Source organism: Xenopus laevis, chromosome 6S, assembly GCF_017654675.1.
Source record: "Xenopus laevis strain J_2021 chromosome 6S, Xenopus_laevis_v10.1, whole genome shotgun sequence".
Taxonomy (NCBI): Eukaryota; Metazoa; Chordata; class Amphibia; order Anura; family Pipidae; genus Xenopus; species Xenopus laevis.
This window is the reverse complement of record NC_054382.1, coordinates 107,427,802-107,447,941: the sequence shown is the minus strand read 5'-3', so window position 1 is coordinate 107,447,941 and position 20,140 is coordinate 107,427,802. Positions and strand designations below refer to the sequence as shown.

General features: G+C 37.7%; 1 protein-coding gene across 1 annotated transcript in view; it reads right to left on the bottom strand.

The window, feature by feature from the left end:
• Nucleotides 1–3,377: 3,377 nt before the first annotated feature.
• Nucleotides 3,378–20,140, bottom strand: part of crispld1.S (cysteine-rich secretory protein LCCL domain containing 1 S homeolog) — a 61,427-nt gene continuing 44,664 nt past the window's right edge. Inside the window, exons 13-15 of the mRNA XM_018223813.2 lie at nt 10,728–10,803; nt 5,324–5,457; nt 3,378–3,916 (exon numbers count right to left, since the gene is read on the bottom strand). Of these exons, the coding sequence (XP_018079302.1) occupies nt 3,865–3,916; nt 5,324–5,457; nt 10,728–10,803 (262 nt within the window). The 3' untranslated portion in view covers nt 3,378–3,864. The remainder of the gene's footprint in view (nt 3,917–5,323; nt 5,458–10,727; nt 10,804–20,140) is intronic.

Here is a 20,140-nt window from a genome sequence, read left to right as displayed (position 1 = left end):
CAAGTAAGGGTTATGATTGGCTATTGATAGCCCCTATGTGGACTGAAAGCCTACGGGAGACTCTGTTTGGCAGTGCATCAAAACTTGCCTCCAAGGATGGAATTCAAAAATAAACACCTGCTTTGAGGCCACTGGGAGCAACATCCAAGGGGTTGGAGAGCAACATGTTGCTCATGAGCTACTGGTTGGGGATCACTGTTCTACATCATACTAAACGTTGACTTGAAGGTGAACAACCCCTTTATTCTTATTATGTAAAGGTATTTTATAGCTGATAAGGAAGCAGTGCGCTGCTTACTATACATTGCATACTCCCTTCACTAAATATTTTGTGAATGTATTCTATAATCTAAAGCTTCTTCTCACTCATGGAAACCCTATATAAACATGATTAGCTAAAATCTTCTCAAAAATAGAACCTTTGGTTTGTTTTAGTTACGAATATGCTGTATGCAGGGATTTGCTAGGGTTGCATTGTTTCAAGTTAAAATGGCATCATTGTAATGAAGATCTTTAAAAGCTTTATGTGAGTTTCTGTGACTGTTTCCGAAGACAGAAACGGCTGAAGGAAATATACACTCAGAGCATCTGGGAATTATAAAGAATACAGTCCTTCCACTGTTACTAAGAAGCCTTTACAAAAAAAATCCCCAAGAAAAAAAGATTGGGTTTGTATGAGAAAGCAAGGGGCAAAATCAGGCTAAAATGTTGACGTTTATTGAGTATAAAAGCCAGCTGCCTGTTAACACAGTGGGGCTCACTTATAAACTTTGAACAGCGCGGAATGATTCGCACAGAGAATTTATTTACCCTGCGCATGGTTATATTTATAAAGCTGGATAAGAGTGATATATTCAATGTGCAAAGAGAATTCCAAGTAGAAAGCACTGGTGGGCACATGATGTTATAGAGCCCTGTCCTTGCCACCTTCCTGGTCAGGCAGTAAGCACAGGGATGCATGGCACCCACGACACTGAGCATTGTACTTAAAGGGATACTGTCATGGGAAAAATGTTTTTTTAAAAAATCAGTTGCTGCTCCAGCAGACTTATCCATTGAAATCCATTTCTCAAAAGAGCAAACAGATTTTTTTTATATTTACTTTTTAAATCTGACATGGGGCTAGACATATTGTCAGTTTCCCACCTGCCCCAGTCATGTGTTTTGATTAACTTCAGTCACTCTTTGCTGCTGTACTGCAAGTTGGAGTGATATCACCCCCTCCCCCCCCAGCAGCCTAACAACAGAACAATGGGAAGGTAACCAGATAACAGCTCCCTGGCACCAAGATAACAGCTCCCTGGTAGATCTAAGAACAGCAACTAAACTAAAAAAAAAATACATTTGCTGGTTCTGGAATGAAATTTTATATTGTAGAGTAAATTATTTGCAGTGTAAACTGTGTAATTTAGAAATAAATCATGACAGAATAACTTTTAAGGTGCACGTGTAGGCTGTGCACACATCCTCTGCTGTAAGTGAGCACTAAGGGGCAAATTCACTAAACGCCGAAGCGCTTAACGCTAGCGTGAATTCGCTAGTGTTACTTCACACCCTTACGCCTGGCGAATTTGCGCAACAGACGTAACTACGCAAATTCACTAACACGCGCATTGTTCTGAACGTTACCTTTTACGCCAGACTTCCTTCGCCACCTCAGACCAGGCGAAGCGCAATAGAGTAGATAGGGATTGCTTCAAAAAAAGTGAAAATTTTTTCTAAGTCCCAAAAAACGCTGGCGTTTTTTCATTTTTTATGGGTGATAGGCTGAAAAAGATCGAAATTTTTTTTGGGGCTACCCTCCTTCCCCCCTACATTTCCTAACTCATGGCACATTAACTATACAGTGGGCACATGTGTAGGGCAAAATAAAATGTTATTTGCTGTTTTGAACGTTTCCCAGGCTTGTGTTGTGCTGCTACTTATACCTCCATTGTAAATTCAATTTGGCGCCATATGCAAATTAACCATCGCTAGTGTAACTTCGCTTTGCTTGGCGAATTAACGCTAGCCCAACTTCGCAACCTAACGCTACCACTGAGCGCAACTTCGGATTTTAGTGATTTTAGCGTAGCGCTGGCGAAAATACGTCTGGCGAAGTGCGGCGCAGTGCGGCGAAGTGCGGCGAAGCAGATGCTGGTGCAATTACACATTTTAGTGAATGTGCCACTCAGAGATTTTGAGCCCTTTTCTGTTCTAGCACTTGTTGCAGGGGATTCATAAATGACCCCTATAGTTATATTGGTCTCATTGTAGACCTATGCAAGATTACTGCATTTTGGTAGCTCATGTAGGAATTAAATTGATCCCAAATAGAATATTAGTTCCTCAGAAATATTGTGCACTGCACTGTGTTGATCAAAATCAATTCCTGGGACAGGTAATATAAAAAAAATACATTTGTTAAATGATTATTAAATCAACGCACCTGGGTTTTATGAACTGTCAGTTGGGTGGCTGCCATGTTCAGTAAAGCCAACTTCTGTGGCAGGTTTAATGGTGTACTTTATTTATTTATTTAAAATCACATGGTTCACCACTACACATTTTGTTGACATGGTGAACCATCTGAGCCAAACGTCTAGAAGTTTGCTCCACGTCAGAGATCAGAGATTCCAAATATCCTGTCCAAATAGAAAGTGGGAATGCACTAAATCTAGGATTCGCTCTTGCACTCTTTGCAGGATTAAGATTGAGCCAAGTTTTCAGCAGAACCAAATCCCAATCATGTGACTTTAAATCTCTGAATATTTACACATGACAATTTTTGTTCACAATGTTTGCAATTCAGATTTGTATGTGCACATTAGAGTTCAGATTTGGTATTGAATTTGGAAGAATGCAGCAATTATGGATTTGGTGCATCCCTAAATTAATTCTGGATATTCAAATTATAGTATTGCATCTACATAGCAGGAGTTCTTTACATTTCTGAAATGTTTATCAATAAACATTATATTTAAGGGTTTTAACCTGTCCTTAAAGGTACAGCATTGCTCTTATTTAAAGGGGTGGTTCACCTCTAAGTTAACTTGAGCAACTTTTCAACTGGCCTTCATTATTTCTATTTTATAGTTCTTTAAATATTGGTTTCTTCTTCTGACTGTTTCCAGCTTTCCAATGGGGGTCACTGACCCCATCTATAAAACAAAGGCTCTGTCAGGTTGCAATTTTATTGCTATTGCTAACTTGTATTACTCATTTTTTTATGCAGTCTCCTTAATATCACAGTCCATTATTCAAATCAATGCATGGTTGCCAGGGTAATTTGTAACCCCAGCAACCAGATTGCTGAAATTACAAACTGGAGAGCTGCTGAATAAAAAGCTAAATAAATCAAAAAACCACAAATAATAAAACATTAAAGCAAATTAAAATGTTATTCAGAATGGTGCTCTCTACATTATACTAATAATTTATGGTGAACTACCCCTTTAATATGTTTTGACAATCTCAGGTTAGACCGCATTGTGATGTCAGCGCCCGTTTTCTGAAATGCTTATGACAGCAGCGCTAGGTAAATCGAAAGGTCTATAAGCAATAATATGACATCACAGTAAAATCTAAAAGATACTGAAATTCCCAAAATCTAAAACTATACATTATGCATTCAATCATAGATACAAAATAGTAAAAAGTAAGACTAAATACATCCTATGATACAGGCAGAATTGGCAAAACATTATCCATGTGGTGTTTTCATTTCCAAAATATGCTCTCTTTAAATAATGGGTTAATTATTAGGATTTACAGTTGCATTAGCAAAGTATAGATCATTTGTTTTCCTGTACATTAACAATACATCTTTATACAAACAAACATCATGATTTGTCATCTTTCCAAGTGTTTATCTTTAGACGGCCTTCATATTACAGCAAATATTCTAAATGCCTTGCTTTCTATTGGGTTGTGCAGACTGGAAAAAAAAGAAGAGAGAGACATATAATTGCACTTTTATACAACAGTAATCCTGTAGCATACCTTCAGTAGCATACCTTCCCACCACTGTGAGATTAGAACTGTTAAGCATATGCTGTTTGTAATGAAGATAATACCGGTATTTGATCTGTTATCCGGAAACCCGTTATCCAGAAAGGTCAGAATTAAGGAAAGGCCATCTCCCATAGACTCCATTATAATAAATTAATCCAAATTTTAAAAAAAATGATTTCCCTTTTCTCTGTAATAATAAAACAGTCCATTGTACTTGATCCCAACTAAGATATAATTAATCCTTATTGGAAGCAAAACCAGCGTATTGGATAAAGTATTCTGTAAGATACACTACATTCATTAAACACAATAGCTAGGGGCTGATTTAAAGGAGAAGGAAAGGCTGAGATTACTTGGAGGTGCCAAAAGTTACGGAGTTATCCCTTTCATCTTCTTCTTTCTTCGCGTGGGTGCACATGCGCAGTACTGTGAAAGGTTAACTTTAATGAAGTCACTATTTTGTTCTACTATGCATGCATCTTCCCAGGGAAATTGGAAGAGAGAAGAAGAAGGAAGCCAATTGCTCCTTGATGCTCGCTGAAAGAACCCCAGACTGGTGCAGTTTTCTGCTGCCAGGGGTTTCAGGTAAGTATATTTAATCACTTGGGGGGGGTGCCTAACTGAGTAAACTAAGCCTTTCCTTCTCCTTTAAAGGAGAAGCAAACCCTAAAGCAAAAAATACCCTACCCCCCTACCCTACATAGACCCCCCCTCCCTCCTCCCCCCCAGCCTAGCTGCTACCCTGGACAAATGCCCCTAAGTCTTTACTTACCCCTCAGTGCAGATTCTGTCCAGCGGAGTTCACTGGCGCCATCTTCAGCCGCTCCGGTAATCTTTAGGGCTTCTCCCGGTGAGTTTCGGCGCATGCGCAGTTGTCACGAAAAAGAAAATTGCTCCAACTGCACATGCGCCAATGCGGCAATACTTCCCAACGATTACCAAAGAGAAGAAGATGGTGCCTGTGAACTCCGCTGGCAGAATCTGTACCGAGGGGTAAGTAAAGACTTAGGGGCATTTGTCCGGGGTAGCAGTTAGGCTGGGGGGAGGAGGGGGGTCTATGTAAGATAGGGGGTAGGGGTTTTTTAACTTTAGGGTTTGCTTCTCCTTTAAGAACCAACAAGTGTTAGGGTTGGCCATCAATTTCTAGATATAAAACCAAGGCCTTGAAAAAGTAAACTGCACACTGATATAAAGCTGATAGGAAAAACCATCTCCAGTTCACAGCTCCAATACTAAAAAGCACTGTATATCAGCGACTGACAAATCGTCTCTTAGTAACTTCTAAAGCCTTACATGGTTACTTCCTGAAGCTCGAGTATCAGTACTGTACCTTTCAGATTTTATTCCATTTTGAGTTGATCCAAAATAATGTTTCTTTCTGTCCATTGGCATAATATCTATGTAGCCTCCTAGGTGGTTGCGAAGAACCCCTGCGTGCAGAGCGGCCTTGCAGATACTTGAAATCTGAAAAACATATAGATTATGTCAAATCATTTCAAATATTTCTCAAATCATGAATCATCTGAGCAACCAAAAGAGGGTTGACCCTGAAACACTTCTAGTATTGACGCAGGAGTAGCCTTAAATATTAAATAGCCCAAATGGAACTAGCTATACAGCAGCGAATCCAATACCAATCCATATACAAAGCTCAGCTTCTACTTGTGACATACAAGTACTTTTTGGATACTTTCAGTCTCCAGTTATACATTATGAGAGAATAGATCACCTGCCCTCTGCCCTGGGCTTTTGGACATTGAGTAACAATTTGCATGGCAAGGTCATGCACAGTATTTACTATATTGATATACAGGTATGGGACCTGTTATCCATAATGCTTGGGACCTGGGGTTTTCCCAATAAGGGGAATGTATCTTATATCTACTAAAAAAGTATTTAAACATTAGTTAAACCAATATGAGTGTTATGCTTCCAATAAGGATTCGATATATCTTTGTTGGGATAAAGTACAAGGTACTGTTTTATTATTATAGCGAAAAAGGAAATTATTTTTAAAAATTTGCATGATATCATTAAAATGGAGACGCCTTCCTGTAATTCAGAGCTTTTCCAGATAACAGGTTTCCTGATAACTGATCTTTCACCTATCTGGTAGTAATAGTGTTAAGCCTAATAAATACGATGGCTTTGAGCTAGCTTTACAGCACTGTGTCATGGATGTTTTGATCCCTGGTCAGCAGTAAGGAGCTTTGTAATAGGCCTCTGCAGGCATTATGTTGTGGAATATGCATTTCCCTGAAGAGATTTCCGATCAGGCGCACATATCACATATCGCTGGGGTGCACTTTGCTTTGGCCAAGCTGTTATTTTAACAAAACAGGTGCCACGGGCAACAATATCTTTTCAACGTGTCAGCGATATTTTTAGCCCACTTCACTTGTTGATGCTTAAAGCAGTTATTTTAAACCCATACAATAATGCAGATTCAGCTTGTAACATGCATGCGTCTGGCTATGCTTACTCACCAGGCCCCAGATTCTGAAATTTTAAGGTAGATGTTAGGTATTTAAACAAAAGTTTAATAAAAACCTGTAGATATTGGGATGTAGAATATCCAGCTGAACATGGGTGCACCAGCTCCATAGCATAAGATTTGGTGCAATATTTCAGGTTCCCACTGTAGTTAATGGAGCATCATTTGATGGAATTAAAAAGCTGTTAACAATAGAAATATCTATCTGGCTCAATCCTTTGGCCTTCCTGTTGGTCTATGGCCATCTACCCAGTTGTTTGCCAGTGACTCTATAATATACAGATATACATGCAGGTAAAGGAAAAAAGACAGCTCAACAGAACAGAACCCCAAATGTGCAAATTCTCTTCCATCTACTATGATAAACCAAATGACACATTGTCAAGAACTCACAAATTTCTGCCTTACTCATTCACTTTACTGTTTGGAAGTAAACCTTTGGATCTATAGCTCTACAGTATCGTTGCCTGGACAAAGAGTAGTAATTTTATGTGCATCCATATGCACTAATATTAGAGAAGTGCCAGTTGTTTATCAGGTGTGCATAAATAATGCTAACTAGCCACTTGAAATGAAGAACTGGCTTTACCTTGCCACTCTAAAGGGAATAGATCAAAATCAGAGATTATAATCCAGAAGGAGATGGTGCTTGATGACATCTAACAATGTTCAAAGCATCCTCATGTTTTAGAATCTTCTATTATCAAATTGTGAATTCTAAGTTTCACCCATTGATTCAAAAATTTCCATAGGGATGAATAGAAAGTGGATTTGTTTTTCTGTGGTGAGCTCTAATTCCACAATTAGACAAAGCGTCCCCATAATGTTAGCCATGAATTTTAGTCTGATATAGAATGCAATATAATCATAGCTATCACAGAATTTGGCCATAAAACATAAATAAACTCGAAAATAATAGGATCAACTGTGCCCAATTTGCAGTGAAAGCCATGCACTATTGCAAAAAGCTCAGCACATGAATTACAGAAAGCACAGCTCCTTTGCTAATGCAGTGGTGCCAGAATTCTGGGAAAAACATGGCTGCATTTTCAGACATAGTATCATTCAAATAGATTTTTGGTCTAAGTGCTTGTAAAGGTCAAAGAAGATGCTGAAACTTTAAATGCCCAGAGGGTGTGCATATTAGAGAAATATGTTTTTTATATGTCACTCATTGAGATCAAAGGGACAAATACTAGTATACATAGTAGTATACACAGTATTTTATGCAGATATAATAGTGAAATAGTGAGTACATTTCATAGAGTATTACATGACTTTACATTAATGCAGTGTTGTAAACCCCTTTTATTTGTCTGTGCTTCACAGGTCATGGGATTGAAATATCCAGCTACTTAATGGTTTCCTTTTAGTCACATCTTAGCCAAATGCCAAACTATGTAATACTAATCTACAAATGGTAGTACTGTATAGCTATTCAAAGGAAATGTATATACACAGGTAAGGACAAATATACATTATACATGGGTATGTTTTATTTCACTTTCTTCTTTTTTTCTATAAAAGTTCATAAAAACCTTTTGGCATACAGTAGGTTATTCCACCAAAGAGTTGGCACCAGGGAGGCTTATAGAGTCTGGTTTGGATTTGTAATTGTCTTTTCTAACATACATTTGCCTGAAATACTGCCATAGACTTGCACATTTTAAAAGGCTCTACTTCAACAGTTTATAGAGGTTATTAACTACGTAACTGGTAAATGATGATTCTGCCACTCTGTGTACTTAAGATGTAAAAAATCTTTACGTACACATAACAGGATTACTTACATATAAAGTGAACTTTGTCTGTGAATGTTTAGAGGTGGATCTAAGTTTTGGGAAAGTATATTATTTATACAGGCCCATGATACAAGTATGGGTGCCAACATGGCGCCAACCCATGCTAACCGAATTATATATGTTTGGGTAAATATCTTGGATCATCCATTTTAACGTTAAGTATGGAAATGCTTGAAGACGATAAGTTCCTCCTCTGGAGTGCTTCCTGAAACATGTTCAAAATTTCTTTTTACATAATAATGTGAAGTTATGGAGGGTGGTCCCAAATTATCATTATGTCAAGCTAATTGCACAGAATTGTTAATTCAGTTCAGATCTCTTTACTATATCCTTGGGCAAGAATAGTTTACTGTTGAGAATCAGTATGTACCTGAAATAACCAAAGTCATTTAATTGGGTCAGTAGAATTACTGTAAATGCCTTGAAAAACAGCCCTTGTTACTAAATTTGCTGGAAGATGCAACGAAGAAGGGAATTTTGTTACTAAAAGAAAGGGTTTATGAAGAAAGGAATTCCAATCGTATAACACAGGATGTATGTTAATTATAAGAGAAGACATTCTTAATACTACTTTATTGCTTCAGTCGATAGAGAGGTCTGATTCAATCAGTGCAATAGTAAATAATGAAAAAAGAAAAGAAAAAACCCCTCTTCTGACTAATAATTCATTGGTTGGTTCACTTCTAAATTTTCAAAATTCAAAATTCATCCACTTACTAGATACTTTAAATTGATTCCATAGCTGCAGGATCTTGAAAATATAAATAGTGAGTAATTCAATTAGTTAAAATTAATACTAATTAATTAAAAATTAGTGAACCATTTTATATCGGGTTGAGTTGCTGGTTAATCTATTTATTGCTAATTAATTTGGTTTACTAATTTTTTTAATTATTTTTTCACTATTTATTACGTCCCTGGTCGGACTAAAGCACTTGCACTTTAAGCAAAATTTATTTAATATTTTTATAACACTTATGCACTTTAGGCAGTGGATTAATTGTAAAGGAGTGATTTAATGGCAGAATTGAATTGATTTGGTCTGCCTTCTGTTACAAGCGAATGAATTAGCACGGAATAAGCACTTGAAATTAATTAGTATTAATTTTAACTAATTGAATTACTCACTATTTATATTTTTAAGATCCTGCAGCTATAGAATCAATTTAAAGTATCTAGTAAGTGGATGAATTTTGAATTTTGAAAATTTAGAAGTGAACCAATGAATTATTAGTCAGAAGAGGGGTTTTTTCTTTTTTTTTTTTTTTTTTTTCCTTATTTACTACAGGATGTATGTTACTAAAAGAAAATAAGATTATAAGTAAGACTGTCCTATAGCTGGTTGCCACAACTGCTCAATTCTCTGAATGCTAATGTAACTTTAAGATTGATATCTACACACTTAAGCAGTACCTACTCTAACTTATTCATGTTTTTCTTCATTAAACACTTAAGCAGTACCTGCTCTAAGTTATTCATGTTTTTCTTCAATAAACATTTTACAGGGATCCATTATCCGGAAACCCATTATCCAGAAAGCTCAGAATTATGGAAAGGCCTTCTCCCATAGATTCCATCTTATCCAAATAAACCAAATTTTAAAAAATTGTTTCATTTTTGTCTGTGCAATAGCTTATAGTTTATCCAAACTAAGATACAATGAATCCTTATTGGAAGCAAAACCATAATTATCTAGTAGACTTAAGGTATGAAGATCTAAATTATGGAAAGATCCGTTATGCAGAAAGACCCAGGTTCTGAGCATTCTGGATACCATACCTGTATTGAAGAAAAAGAGTAAGACTGGTAGGATTGCAAGTATAACATTATTTAGCCACATAACCTATACTTCAAAATATGAACTAGTTTGGAAAGCATTTCTCCAAAACACTTTTTTATTATAAAAAAAAGTCATAAGGGCAGAAGATGGCCATTACAGTTATTAAGGAGAAAAAAAGAAAGGGAAGGGTCGGTACATTTTCTTCTTACAACTGAGGATATTAATCTGCTGTGATTTGTGTTAATAATATACTATAAGCATTCATCCTCCTAAGGTATCCTATTGGTTTGGAAGTTAAATAGAATATCTTATTACATGATCTTCATAAGTGGAACCTATAAATAAGCAAAAGAGTGATGTGTACTTCACTATGGAATGCACACCAGATTTATACAAGTGGCCATCATAATTATATACACTACTATACCAGGCATGGGATGTAGGAATGTGAGGGCATGACCTATAATAGCAAGTAATGTCATATCTATATGTATATATAGACTTGATTTGTAGGCCAATAGGATTGGGAAACTGCTGTGTCACATCGCACGTCATACAATATCTGACTGAAATGAATAGCATTGGTAACTTTTCCCACACTTAACTACAAGGCAGTATATACAGTAGATATCCCAAAATATGCGTTGAGAAAACTTACATCACAATAAATCTGTGTTCCAAACACACGTGCATAATGTGGACTTGCTTGTTCGCAATTGCGCGGACAGTAGACCCTAAAAAATAAAACACATTTTGTTACACTATAGCCAAACTAACTGAGTATATGAAATACTTGCAGTAATGTTGTTGTTTTATGTATTTAGAGACCGATCCTATGGGTGTTAGTAGATGATCTTGGAATCAGAAATATTCTAATGATCATATTGACTACAAACGGATTCTAGCCTTGTCTACAGATATGTCTATTGAATTAGGTTTATCAATCTAATATACTAGATAAATATTTGGAACGTTACAAAGGTAAATTACCATATTTATCAGCTCAGAGAGGCTTAATTATTGTGACATTATCATTGTTAATGTGTTTCTGCATTTAAGCACTTTTCATATTTTCCATCTAAAGAAGCAACAGGCAACAAGTAAACCTTCCAGAGGTAAAAGACTATTTAGGGATTTTCTATTTATAAGCACTATCAGGCTTATGCATACAGCATGGCATATAAACCTGAATTACTCTTGTAAAACTGGCAATCTAAAAAAACGCTTTTTTAGATGCACTAGCGTGATATTTTCATATTTGTATGGGAATAAATGTATTTAATGCAGCGTTTTTCCCCCCTCAGAATTCCAGCATAATTACAGGCCCTACCTGCAATGCACCAGTGCAGAAATGTCTGTTATGATAAATCACATGCAAGCACATACCGTTTCCCCTAACGTTGTCACTTGTCTGAATTTGACCCTAATTTTCCAAATTAGGAAAACCGTCAGGTTTCCCTGTGATTGATGTGGCATTCTCCTCTATGTCATGTCACGCCCCTCTATGTCACACCCCGCCCCCATTATGTCACAGCCCTGCCTCCTACTACTGCACTACCTCCCTGCCCAGAGTAAGTCGGGAGGAAAGGTGGCAACCCTAGTTTCCCCTGTGTATATGAGAATGGAGGCACTTCTGGTGATTGGTATCCAATGCACCTGCATCTATTAACACCACCCACTAATGGAAACCTGGAATATTACTACCACATCCATGCTAGCAGTAGTTTCAGGGCTCACTAGCAGGCTAGATAGGTGTGTAGGGATGTGTAAAACAGCCATCCTCTGTATTATTTAGCAGGCAGTCCCCTAGTTATAGACACCTAACTGGGTCCTAAAATACAGTTAGGAGGGGGAACTGTTTCCTATTCCTGCTTTAAGCTATGCTCCTTGCTGTTTCTCACAGTGACCAGTAGATGGCACTGTGCTAGAGTATAAAACTCTCTGAAGCCATGCTTTCGGCGTCCATCTTGTGCTGGCTCTAGCCTGAGCAGGCCGGCAGAGCTCGAGTGGAACCTAGACAGGTCAAGTCTAGCAAGGATAGGCTACTCACCTTTATAGGTCACTCTAGGAGTGACAGACAGTCAGGATATTTAGCTGAGCATCTTGAGGCTCCTCTGAGGATTGTGAGTGGGATTAAGATCCTGGGTACTAATTGCCCAGAAGTAGGGACTAAGTGTACAGACCAAGGGTAGAGTTTCCCCTCAAGGAAAAGGCTGAAAGCTGGGTGTACCTCCTCAAGGCTGCATACATTGTTCTCGTTCATGAGGGAACTTATATTGACCAAAGGTGCTGTGATTATTGCCTAACCAATATTGATGTATGATCCTGCATGTTCTCTTTTATGTACACTTCACTGAGGATTGTATGTGTCCAATAAATCTTTTCAATGTTTAAGTTATAAGAAACACTGGCGCCCAATTATTTGCACCCTGAATACAGTTACACTACACCCTGATTCCACACAGCTGCCAGGGCTTACTCCCTAAGATTTTTAGGTCTCATCCGGAGCACATTTATTGGGAGTGGAGCTTATAGTAGAGTAAGGTGCACTCAATTTACTAAAGCGCTACAGGTGTATTACCACTCACCCTAAGTAAACGCTAGGAGCCTGTACTGCTGCAAGCACAGTTGTGAACAGCGTCAATGCACACTAAGGGGGTTATTTACTAAACTCTGAATGCAAAAATATGAAAAATTTGTGATTTGTTTTATATAAAATCATACTTTTAATATATTACAAATTTTTTGGAATTTATTGAACCCTGAGGATGGTCTTTATCTGAAAATCCGGCATCTCAGACCTGTCGAGGTTGCATATAAGTCAATGGGAGAAGTCCCAATGATTTCTTGATGTGCACTGGGTTTCAGGCAATACCCCAAAGTTTTCTGAGTTTTCGGGTGAAAATTATGAAAAATCTTGAAAATCTTGAAAATTGGATGAAAAAGTCCGAAAAATTCATGAAAAATCAGATTTTTTTCCTGCAAAGCAAATTATCGGGAAAATGTAATAATAAATAAGCGTAAAAAAACCCAAGCAAATTTGATTGGAGTTTGTAGCAGAAAATATTGAGATAAATTTGAACTTTGATAAATAACCCACTAAGTTTTGCAACCATGTGTGCACTTTGCACATTGTACTAGCAATTATAAATGTGGGGTATATATTTTCTGCCAAAAATCTAGCAGGATTCCATAACTTCCTTGGTGGCCATAACTGGCCAAACTGGCCAAACATACAGTGAGCCTCGTTTATAAAGGGCCCTGGATGTTAGACTATTACAGGGCTCCAAATCATGCTTTTTGGTGCTCATTCAGTAAGTACTTGCTGCACTCTGTACCTCTCAGGAGATTAAAGGGTAGGGCTTATTTGCAAATTGTCTCTGCTGGTGCTGACTATCTTGAAAGTCTGAATGATATGCAAGTTAGATGGGTAGGTAGGTGCCATAATGAGGAATGCCTGTTACCTCCCCCAGCAGCCCTAATGAATACAGCACTGGTTAACACAACCACCACTGTATTAATGATGAAAACCAAAGTCTCTGTAGTGCCCATGAAAGGATAATGAAAGAGAAGGTCCCCCAGAAAGTGTCCATGGACACCAATGGTAGAGCAGGGTGCAAAGTCTATGGGCTTTTTTTCACAAAAAATAAATTGCAATTTCTAAGCGTTTTGTGTTGCTGAGACGATTTAGGCGAAACATTTGCCAATAACAAAATGCAGAATTTTACAGCAAATCCATTCCTGGTGAAAAATGTCACTCGTCGCCATTTGTAAGTGTCAGTACAATTACTGTTATTTAAATGTGACAACAGGTAATATATACAGGTATGGAATCTGTTATCCAGAATGCTCAGGACCTGAGGTTTTCCGGATAATGGATCTTTCCATAATATGGATCTTCATATCTTGTCTACTAGAAAATCATTTTAACCTTAACTAAACCAATTGGCTGGTTTTGCCTCCAATGACGATTAATTATATCTTAGTTTGGACCAAGTACAAGGCGCTGTTTTATTATTACAGAGAAAAATCCAAACATTTTGGATTATTTGCTTAAAATGGAGTCTATGGGAGAAGGCCTTCCCCTAATTCAGTGCTTTGCATAATGGGGTTCAGGAAAATGGATCCCATACGTGTATATATTTTTTTTACGCTATTTACTACAAGAGTTTCATTTGTTCATTTCCAAGTCCCGAGTTGGGTTGAAAAGACAGATCCTTTACTTGTTATCACTTCCCTGCTTACTGACACAGATCCCATTACAAGACATCTCTAGAGGTCACTTGCTGACAACTCTTCATTACCAGAGCACAATCCCTTCTAATATTTGGATAGATTTAAAAGGATTTCCAGAGGAGGGAAAGGTGAATGGCAGCAATTACCTACAGCGTTGGATAATTGCCTTTGGATTACTTTTCTGTAATCAGAAGACGTCTAAATGAGCGTGTGTGTTTAAGTTAGCCAGGCTTTACACAGCAGCCTGCCGGGGGTTTTCTTTGCAGGGGAAAAAACACCATGCTGGTGTAATATATGGTTCAGATATTCCAACACAGCAGTAAGTGTAGCAGGTATCAAATGACTTAATTTGAAACTTCATTCTACATTCAAGAATACATAAAATAGCCGCAGGGAAAATAACCTGCGCGTAGGAGGGGATTTGAGTAGACGTATAATCATAACAAATAACAGTTTCAGATTCCTTCTGCTGTGGAATTTGGAGCAATTCCACCATACCACAAAGGCATTTCATGGATAAATTACACATTTTTATGTAAAAAGATAAAAATCAGAAAGTTCCGTCTCTCACTGAACTTCAAATAAGCCTTGAATGAGAAATCAGCCCTATTTGCTGTATTCATTTGCACTAAATAACAAATACGGCTATGAAAAGCCCTTTAGCTGTTGCAGTCTTTGACCTCAGCATCTGCGTTTTCTCTTATCCAAGCAGCTTCAACCAATATAGAGGGATGGGAATTGTTATCCAGAGTGCTCAGGACCTGGGGGTTTTCAGATAAGGGATATTTCTGTAATTTGGATCTCTATACGTCTGCTTAAAAGATCATTAAAACATTAAATAAAATAAAATAGTTTTGCCTCCATTAACAATGAATTACATATTTGCTTGGATTTAGTAGAAGGTTCTGTTTTATTATTACAGAGAAAAAGGAAATAATAATAATTACAATTATTTGTTTAAAGTGGTGTTTATGGGAAATTGCCTTCCCATAACTCTTAGGTTTCTGGATAAAGGATTCCCGGATAATGGATCCTAACCCTGTATAAGTATGATTTTGCTCGCCCTTCTTTGGTCCACTACAAAGTAAAATACAATGAGAATTTTTAACGTGTCATGTTTAAATGAGAAGGAAAGCTACCAAGGCAGTTTATTGTCAATAGATTAGCCACATCAGTGCACGCTATAATACAATTTTATTTATTAGAATGCTTTTTCATACCTGAGTAAACAGCTCTAGACACTGACTCTGTTAGCTTAGGATAGCAGCTGTCATATTTGCTGGCTGTGACATCACTTCCTGACTGAGTCTCTCCCTGCTCGTCTGAGCTCAGTTTACAGCAGGGAGGGGAGGAGGGAGGGAGAGAGAAGCAAACTGAGCATGCTCAAACCCAAGCCCTGGAGGTTTAAGCTGAAAACAGGAAGTCTGATACAGAAGCCCATGTGTACACAATAGAAGGAAAGAAATGCAGGATTTCTTTTGACAGAGGACTCAGAGCAACATTACTTTGAGGGTTTACTGGTGTATTTATATAGACCTTTTTGATAAAGCTTAATTAGTTCTAAGCGTTCCTTCTCCTTTAAAGGACAAGGAACCCCCTTTTTTAATATACATATCCATTCAATTGGTACCCCCCTTGTTCTCCCAGATCGCTAGCTTTACTTTTACATTCACGTTTTTAAAAGCAGTAACATTATCCAGGAGTTTTCCGTTTCCTAAGTCCGTCATGTCCACCATGTATGAGGCTAATTAATCCTTATTGGAAGGTTTATTACATGATTTTCTAGAAGACTTAAGTTACGAAGATCCAAATTACACAAATCTCTGTTATCCAGAAAGCCCGAGGTCCTGAGCATTCTGGATAACAGGTCCCGTACCTATATTTCATTGTTATGTTATCCTCTGCAAAAGACTACTGTAAAGTCTGATTACTCTTGCTTTTTACTCTAGCTACTCTAGCATCTCGCACATTCATTGTTATGGATTTTTTTTCTGCAAGAACCACTGTATGGCCAAACATGCTCATGGTTATGGATTTTTCTTTCCTACCAGAGAGCTACTGTACAGTCAGAACAAGTCATGCTTATGGACTGTGTTTTCCTGAAAGGACTAATGATGGGTCTGAGTAGCATACATTATAGGCTTTGCTTTTCTGCTACTGCTCTAGCATCAGACTAAACTCATGGTTATGGACTTTCCTTTCCTGAAAAAAAACACCTACTCTAAAGTCAGAATAACTTGTGTTTTTTTTCCTTTCCTAGGAGAAGTATATAAGGTCAGGCTAGTGCATAATTATATGCTGATAAAGTTATGGTGAGAGGGATGAGAATGTTAGAAACTCAGAGCATGCAGATGATAACGGCAAAGGTTTCTTATGGAATGTGCAAGAATTCCTGGTTAGAAATCATTATTTATCTGAAGCAGTCTGATTATTGCATAATTAAGAACAGGTTGAAACTAAAATGTGCACATGCTTTATTTTGGCAGTATGCTTATGACTGGTTTAGTCGGTATTAACTGTGCTTTTGCTTTTTACTTGCTTTGGAATTAGCAATCCCTGGAATCATGAAGCAATACAGCTGGAAGTACATAATGGACTTTTTTTTATATAATTTTTAAGACCCCAGATTATGGGGGGAGTGTCTAACAAATAGGCCACTCAATGAATGCATAAGATTTGTGTTCTCCTTCAAATAAATGGTCAGCTAAGAAAATAAGACATATAAAAAAAAATTGCTCCATTAGTAAATGTGACTAGCTCCACCACCAGTTAGCTATTCTTCCGTTAATTCCTCCACTGATCCCTGACTATGCTTCTATAAACCATTAGTTAAAGGTATTGCCCTTTGCCATCTAACGTCTATGTTTATTGACAATAAAGAAAAGGAAACGTTTCAATACCATGACCTGGATGAATGAGAATTTTCACAAACACGTTTCAATACAATGGATTAAAATAGGAGAAAATGTGTTTATTGATTGATACATTTTGCTTAAAATTAATATACTTTAATTTAAAAATGTGTACCGGTTTTTATAAGAAACCTGACTGTATGCAGTGAAATTCTCCCTTCATTTACTGCTGTGGATAGGAATTGTCAGATGGTCCCTAACTGCTGAGCAGGGAAACAATCATACTTATGAACAGCAGGGGGAGCCCCGTCTTACTTCCCAGCCATGCAGAATTCAAAGCGGCTTTGTTTATGACGATCCTTAAGCAGCCCAGACCACACTGAGCATGTGCACAGTCTTAGTCTTGCAAAGATGTTTAACAAAGTTACAAGATGGTGACCCCCTGTAGCCAACTTTGAAAGCATAAATTATTTGTTTGATTAGGCTTGTGGTGCAGTAAGTTCATGTTTATATTTAGTATACAAAATGCAGCATTTCTAGCCTTATTCGATTTTAGACTTTACATGCCCTTTAATGCATTTGGACAAAATAGTCGCATGTATACAAATTGTCGCTTGCGTCAAAATTGTCATGCTATAAAAAAAATTTAACGCCCATTGACTTTAATGCATTTCGCAATTTTTTTGCCGTTTTGCATATTATTTCACCGTTTTGCAAATTTTTGTGCGAAGCAAAACTGGACAGATTCACCCATCACTAGTTTTTACCATATTTTCAATTTGACCCTTGATAAATCTGCCCCTATAGTGTATAACTTGCATTTGTATTATTTTCTGTTAATTAATGGGTGCGATATTGATCTGATTATAGTGTGTGACCACTTACCTGCCTCCAGGGCCATATTTGTATATAGGCCCCGCGGGCCTGTGCCTGAGGGCAGCATGGTTTTGGGGGCCTATTTTTTCAGTTTTGTTTTTTTTTTAAAAAAAAAAACCCTCCTCACCCTCTGCCATGGATTTCCATAGGACGGAGCTGAGGGGTAGGGGTTAGAGGAAGACTGCGGAAGTCTAGGGCAGCATCAGACCTAAATACAGCCCTGTCTGCCTCTGACTTTGATAATTGCTGCTTGTCCTGACCTTATTGCCTGTCCCTGACTATGATTTGGATTCTGATTTGGTACTGCACTGCTTTCACAGTATTGACCCTAGCCTGTCCCCTGACTAAGTACTACTTGATCCCCATCATAGGTGATTTTCATTAAGGCTTGGAGAGGCTAAGCCTCCCCAAACCTGTTTGCCTAAAACATTAAAAGAAAAGTTCAAATAAAATAAAAATCTTCTGTCTCACCAATGTATCTATTTGAGGTTGTCTCGAGGGAGGGGCAGAGGGTGCTGCCGATAAGTGTCTTTATAAACAAAAAACCCTACCTGGTGACTCCAGTGATGTCATTGTGAGATTTTGCACTGAATATTTTGTGATATTTCAGATGGGAAGGCTGAGCTAATCTGAGTGCCAAGCATAGTTACTTGGTGAGACTGAGCTTTACCCAAGGTGGTTGTTTGTGCTGGTGATCTCGGCCAAGAGACAAAGCAGTTGCTGATCCTCCACCTGCTTGGGGGCAGGTAACGCTACCTGGGAACAATGTACTCTTTGGGGAAAGGGAATTAAGACTCTTGTCTACAGGATTTTGCCTGGCACGGAGGGCCAGGATCTTGGACTGCATATATTCCCAGGGGAATGGGTATTGAAAATGTATATGTGTTTTACTTTGCCTTAAATGTTACATAAAGTTATGTGTTATTTGTGTATTTGAATGTTTTCTTAACGGGGCCATCCGCATGTATATTCCCGTATCCCATTAGGTGGAGGCACTGCCAGAGAGGAGTTCATGTGCAACTGACATCCCAACTCATCCTGGATAAGTGGTTTTGGAAGGAGTTATTAAAAGGGGTTACTGGCACAAAACATAATGATCAATGGTAGTTCCATTGAACTATTCAGGTAGACATTTTCACAACTTGTGAGTTTCACCTAAAACCTACCTAAATAGTTTAATGGAACCATTGTGATTGGATATTGGTGACATTTTCCTTAAAGGAACAGTTCAGTGTAAAAATAAAAACTGGGTAAATATATAGTATCTGCAAAATAAAAAATGTTTCTAATATAGTTAGTTAGCCAAAAATGTAATGTGTAAAGGCTGGAGTGAGCAGGTGTGTAACATAATAGCCAGAACACTACTTCCTGCTTTTCAGCTCTCTAACTCTGAGTTAGTCAGCAACTTTAAGAGGAGCCACATGGGACACAACTGTTCAGTCAGTTTGCAATTGATCCTTAGCTTAGCCAAGATTCAAAAGTAACAGTTATGTCCCATGTGCCCCCCTCAAGTCTCTGATTGGTTACTGCCTGGTAACCAATCAGTGGAAACCAAGAGAGCTGAAAAGCAGGAAGCAGTGCTTCCTGCTTTTAATAAAATTAATTTTATGCATGGCAAATAATTTACAAGTAGGTGTAGTAGAGTAAAAGAAAACCAACAATGCCAACAGTCATGACATGCATGCTGCTGATTCTGTGTAATTCAATCATTAGTTGGGGCTTGTTCAAAATAATATTAGTGTTAAAAATAATAATAGCTAGTTCCAAAAAATAGCATTGCGGAGTTCAATTAGTGAGGTCATTCATTCTGTGAAAAAACAGGTGTCAATTACGGCCCTTATTTAAGTAAGGAAGGAGCATATGTTGTTCATGCTGGTTATAGTGCATTTCTCTCTGAAAATCTGAGTAAAATGGCTCATTCCAGACATTTTTTCAGAAGAACAGTGTACTTTGAAAAAGTTGATTGGAGAGGGGAGTACATATAAAGAAGTACAGAAAATGATTGACAGCAAAAATGATCCCAAATGCTTTAAGACCTGAAAGACGCAGAAGAAAATGGAAAACAACCATTCGAATGGATAAAAGAATAGCCCAAATGACAAAGACT